At 40.8% G+C, this 6168-nt stretch overlaps 1 protein-coding gene across 7 annotated transcripts in view; it reads left to right on the top strand.

Annotated features, from left to right (window-relative positions):
• The first annotated feature begins 4041 nt into the window (after positions 1–4041).
• Positions 4042–6168, top strand: part of CDC42BPA (CDC42 binding protein kinase alpha) — a 201204-nt gene continuing 199077 nt past the window's right edge. For 6 of the 7 annotated variants that reach the window (XM_048508656.1, XM_048509047.1, XM_048508957.1 and 3 more), the window contains exon 1: positions 4042–5669. In XM_048508656.1, the coding sequence (XP_048364613.1) occupies positions 5492–5669 (178 nt within the window). In that variant the 5' untranslated portion in view covers positions 4042–5491. The remainder of the gene's footprint in view (positions 5670–6168) is intronic. The other variant, XM_048508794.1, reaches the window with a different exon arrangement.

The following is a 6168-nucleotide window of genomic DNA, read 5'->3' as shown; positions in this document are numbered from 1 at the left end:
TATTCATTTACATATATCATATATAAATGTAATAGATAGACTGACAGATACTTAACTACAGCTGCACAGCTGAGATAGTTATCTGAATACAAATGTGCTATTCTTAACAGATACTTTAAGTACACACTATGCACCTCTTATCTTCTACTACTAAGAAGAATCTTTGCATTGTTGATAAACCATATGATTAGTGAGATTTGTACTAACATTATATTCACTTTTGGGGGTAAAACTTATACTTATAATCTTGGCCCATTCTGGGTCAGATCCTTCAAATTATCTGGACATTTGCTCAGGCAGACACAGACAATCACTGTACACTTCCTGAGGTGGACCTGAACCCGCCCCCCCGACCTTCACTGCAACATTCCAACCCCCCCTCTTAAAGGTGATTGGATGCTGGAGGAGCACTCCCATAGGCTCAGGGATGAAATAGCTGAGCGACTGTTTTCCCCTTCAGGAGCAGGACAGCCTCCTATCCATTACAGTCCCTAAGGTGCTTCTGAACTTGAGTCTTAACAGGGGGATAGGTATCAACAAACAGGGTGAAATTAACACATAAAGGAAACAGCAAGAAAACAGTAGCGCTTTTAACGCAGCTATCTCACTGGTCTTTACAGCAGCCCTTCCTGGGTCCAACTCATCCACTTTGTTTGAGGGATCCAATCCTGATAGCAGCACCCTCTCAGTTCCTGGTAGAAGAACAAATTCCCTCTGGGGGAGGGGGGTTATATTATTTATTTTAAGGCCCAGCCTTGTTGGTGATGATTGGCCTTCCCTTTCTCTCCAGGCCAATCACAAGGCTCAAAGGATGCCTGAACAAAGTAGGTCTAGAAGGAAAAATCCAGCAAGGCCTCCCAGCTTCCTAGTGTGAGGCTGCTCAATCTTAGCCTTAAGGTTCATGACCATCTGACATTGGTTTAGTTCACACAGAAGGAAAGCAAGGTTATTATTCAGACAGTTTCTAGCAGTTTGCTGTGTGTCTCCAAAGCTAACCAATGCATGCCATGTTGTGATTAGATTCAGGCAGTTTAGTTATTAATTTAGTGTTAAAGGTTTAGTTTTCTTCGGAAGTTTTTAAGATAAAGTATCTAAAACATACATCGATAAATATAAAATAGTTAATGTTTTGTTGAACAATGAGCGTGGTGGATCCACATATTGTTTCTTTATACAAGATAGTTCAATTTAGGGTCACATATATGGACAACTGCATGCAGGGAGAAAGAGGAGGATTTGGGAAAGAATAAATTATATTGAATGTTTTGGAGCACCTAGAACAGGGGTAGGGAACCTGCGGCTCTCCAGATGTTCAGGAACTACAATTCCCATCAGCCCCTACCAGCATGGCCAATTGGCCATGCTGACAGAGGCTGATGGGAATTGTAGTTCCTGAACATCTGGAGAGCCGCAGGTTCCCTACCCCTGACCTAGAAGATAGTAGCCTGAAATTAGCTCTAAACTACTATTAAGAATACACTGTCGCATAATATAATGTCTGAGAAGTGCAGAAATCATTGCACTACGGATATTTTAGAAGGTCAACCATTTGAGTAAATTAAGATTATAACTCACTGTATATCTAAGTGACCACTGTCTCAAAATAAATTCATGAAAATCTAGCATTCTTTAGTTTACTTAGACTATTTAGTTATTATATTTACATTTCATCTTTTTCAAAATAAAGTCTAGTATGGCTGACAAAGAAATATACAATGTTTTGGACTAGAAATTTCAGGAGAAATCTCTGCCTTATGTATCTTTCAATTGATATAATTTTTATAGGTTTTATGTTACTCTTTTTTATTGGTTTGTATAAATAAATTAAAAAGAAATATCATCTATAAATTAGTGAAAGCTTGCCTTGGTATATAGCAAGTGGCTTTGAACTGCACTGCTCCCTTTTCTGCAAAGCAGTTTGGTGATGGTGGTGGTGGAATGGGTCAAATGGATGTCCCTAGAATGCTGGCCATTGATAGACTCCAAAAAAAGGAGGGGCCAGGTGATTGGTGGGTCAGACTTGCCAATGGAAGTTGTCACTCCCTTTCTTTTGCTAACGTGTAGAATAGTGATTGGCTAAGAAGGCAAGTTGATGAAAAAGACTTGTTTTCTCTGCATCTTCTGGATAATAACATCCTTCCTCATTAAAACCCTACACTTTGTATATAAAAAATTCCCCAGTATGAGAAAATACGAAGAATTTATTAAAAGGGTGAATAGAATTTTAAAACTTAGTTACACTAATATCTAGAACTTTCAGGAATTAGGATTTGGGAAACAGGGTTGTGCAAATCCTTCCTATGCATACTTAAAAGTAAATTTTGTTACATTCAGTAGTGGGGCTTATTCCCCACATATATTTGCATAGGATTGCAGCCAGAATTATTTGATTATCATACAGAATGTATTTCAAAACAATCTGTATTAAGTACTTTGCATATCAGTGTTTGAGAAATTTATTTTTCAACTATTCCTTTATCTGCAAAAATATGCAGATACAACTAAAAATATTTTAAACCCATTGTTGTTTTTTAAATGTGCATCTAGCATCTAATTATCATTCCTCATTATAAAAATACATCTTTTTCTACTATTCTTTCAGAAATCCTTCATATCATTTTGAGGATTCCATTTTATTTCTTCATAGAGTAGTCATCCTTACAGAATTGGAAAAAAATTGAGAAGGTTTTCAAAAAAGGCTGTCAGAAGAAGCAAAGAAAAATTCCACTAGATGTGGTAAATTACTCTTACTTGCCACACTTCTCTCCCATCTATAAACACCCTATTAGTCATTATTTCCCAGATACTCTGGGAATGCACAGTGGGGTGATATTACAGACATCTGAAAAAAAATTAATGTGTACTATATGCATTATACCTCTATTTAGGGAAGGCTTTCTAGCATCAAGAAGGTTCATTACCTTCTTATATTTAAGTTACCGTATGTACAAAATCTGTTGGGAAGCAGTGATAAGGACCTTGCTTAAGCCCTAGCTACAGCTTTGGGTATTGACAGGAATGTGAAAAGATGAAAGAAAATGTTTCCACGCATATTTATGGAATTAATTCTAAAAGTGGGAATTTTTAAAGCCACTTTGAGTCCTGTAAGATAGGAAGTACAAAATAAATAAATAAATAAATAATTTAGAAATAGTGGCCTGTATTAATAGATTCTTGTTTTTCTTTAGGTTAGAAGTTACTCTCTTCCCCCACTGGTGAATACATCTATGAAACTGGCTAGGGTGATGCAGTAACTAAATCTGGAAACAAAAATACTGGAGTTCTAGACAAGGAAATTATTTTTAAAAGATTCCCCCACAATGAATATGCTGAGGGAATTTCCTTGGGGTAGGAGTGCCAAACCAGTGAGGCAGGCCTCTCATTATTTTGCCAGTACATTTCCAGCAGAGATCTTGACAGTTTGCAAATAAGCTGTCCACATCGATCCTGAATATAACACTGACATAACATGAGAACAACAATAATAAATGTAAAAGAACATAGCAATTTGATTGTGAGGAGTTAGTTCCAATATCACGTTCTCGTTTTATTTGTATTCCCCTTTCCGCCAGTGTATTTCCGTTTTAAATCTTTCCAGGGACATGGAATGACAGAGCATTTTTAAATAATGCGTCTTTTGATCCCAGGTTTGTGGATGTGGTCCACACACACACACACCCGCCGGCAAAAAAACAACAACCCAGCATGTTCCGTTTTAGCAGGTAAGACTGCTAGCTGGGAGCCAAAACTGTGTTGTTGGGGGTGGGTCAGAACATTCTTGCTTATATGTGAGAGACAGACGACATGTATGAGCCCACAAACACCGGGCAGGCGGTCCTTCGGGATAGCCGATTTAGAGAGGCGGCGGGAGGAGCGCAAGGCTAGCGAGAGAAGCTTCCCACTCTGCTTAGCAACCTGGTCCTGCAGTAGCCCGCAGGGCGTGTCCGCGCTGTTCGCCCCGCCCCTTGGTCCGCCTGTATCCCTGCATTCCGTGCTGCGCGAGCGGCCGCCGCCGTGGAAGCATCTCTTGCGGCGCGCGCGCGAGGGCGGGAGGGAGAGCTCCCCTCCCTCTTTCCTTCCCAGCCTCTGCTGCAGCTCTGCTCGCTCTGTTGCCGGGGAGGCAGAGAGGGAGGGGGCAAAGAGGCCGCCATGTTGGATCCTGAGACTTTAGTGGCTGCGGGAGCCTGTGTGTGAAGAGCAACGGTGAGGGGGAAAGTGGGGCGAGCGAAAGGAGGACGGAGAGGAAAGGACGAAGAAGCGTCGCAACAGGACGGCGGGCTCCGGGCTTTCACCCTCACCTGAAGGAGATGCCCTGAAAACGGTGAACTGAAAGCAGGGGCAGCATCTCTTTATCCCTTGACTTTGAAAAAAGGAGCAACACCACCAGTAGCATCCTCGATAAGAAGGGAGAGGAGTAAAAGAGAGAGAGAGAGAGGCTGGACAGTCCTGACGGCCTGAGTCACCCTGTGCCCCAAGACCAAGCAGGAGCCAGAGGATACGCATCGACACGGGAAGGATTGGCGAGGATTAGTAGCCGACCTGGGCAAACGGAGGGTATTTACGGGGGGGGCGAATATTGTTTCCCCTCCACGAGCTTTCCTCCCAGTGTACTGGGGGGAAGGGTTTGAAGAAAATGAAGACTTCACGTTTATTTTTGGATAGCTGAAAAGCTTTAATAGAAGACTAAGGAAGGAAGGAAGATCGAGCCTTTTGCAACCAGCCCTGAGGAAGGGCATTTTCTGGGGACTTTTCCTTCCCCCTTCTCTTCTCCCCACCCCCACTCTCTGAAGAATTGCCACTGATGCATTTTCCAAGGAGGGGTGGTGGTGGTGGTGGTGGAGGAGGAGGGGGTGGAGGAATAGGGGGTGGGGGTGGAGGAGGAAGAGGAAGAGGAGAAGGTGGCGATGGAGGTGGCAGTGGCGGATATCTTCCAGCTCTGTACCTTCCAAATCCTATGCATTTTATTTTTTGCCCACCCTCTTCATATACCTTTCTTTTTGCTGCTCTTTCCTTGAAAGTGAATTGCTGATGCAAATTGAATGGGGATTTTACACTTTAATGATGCAGCAGGATTCATTTCGGGGGTTATGTTGCATGATCTGAATTTTGAATGAAGGAGGAGACCTTTTAAAAATCTGTCTATATATGAGAGAAGAGTGAGGTTCAAGTCCTGGGTTGACTTCCTTTTTTAATTAATATTATTATTATTTAAATGTATAAAGTATATATTTTCTGTTCTTTTAAATGTATTAAAAGAGATTTTTAGGGTAATTATTTTTCTTTAATATTCTGTATATATTATATATGTGTGTGGAAAGACTGACCAAGATACAGTTTTCAGCTGGGAATTCTGAGATGGATTATACGTTCAATGCATTCACTGAAACACTGACTTTTTAAAATACTTTTTAGAAACTGTAATACATTTTAAAGTTTTAGATTTTTCAAATAACAATAAAGAGAGGAGTTCCCTTAAAAAACTGAAGCAACCATGTCTGGAGAAGTGCGCTTGAGACAGTTGGAACAGTTTTTTTTGGATGGTCCAACTCAGACAAATGGGCAATGCTTTAGTGTGGAAACCTTGCTGGATATACTCATCTGCCTTTATGATGAATGTAGTAATTCACCCTTGCGGAGGGAAAAGAATATTCTGGAGTATCTAGAATGGGGTAAGTCTGATCCTTCATGCTTCATGATTGTATAATCCTGTCTACTTTCAATTGTTTTGGTATGATTTTTGTTTAACTGGCATATGCTTATAAACAGCATTGTTTTAGTTCATATTACTGGGGCCAGTTATGTCTATTTTGCCATTTTAAACAGGAGTATGGCCATATTTTTACATCAGGACTCCTAGATAGAAGTTTCTCAGGGGATGAGAAATCCTCTCAGTCTTGACAATGTCAGCGTAAATGTGCATGACCTTTTAGGCCCAGAAGTTGAAAGGAGTGTGGATAAAGAGATGACAGCAGTACACTGTCCGGCCTGCCCTGATAGCAGTGTAGCTTTGTGCATTGGGAAATGGTGAAAATGTGTGCTGCTTATCAAGGATGTTAAGAAATATTTGAAATAACTAAAAATCAGGGAAGTGCAGGGACAGAAGGTGAAGTGTATCCTGAGATTCTTGAATTGCCTAAAATAACTGAAACTATAAACTAGGTAGACAAA

The sequence above is a fragment of the Sphaerodactylus townsendi genome, linkage group LG01, assembly GCF_021028975.2.
Source record: "Sphaerodactylus townsendi isolate TG3544 linkage group LG01, MPM_Stown_v2.3, whole genome shotgun sequence".
In the NCBI taxonomy this organism is placed as follows: Eukaryota; Metazoa; Chordata; class Lepidosauria; order Squamata; family Sphaerodactylidae; genus Sphaerodactylus; species Sphaerodactylus townsendi.
Note: the sequence above shows the minus strand (reverse complement) of the source record. Positions and strands in the feature narration are given on the sequence as shown.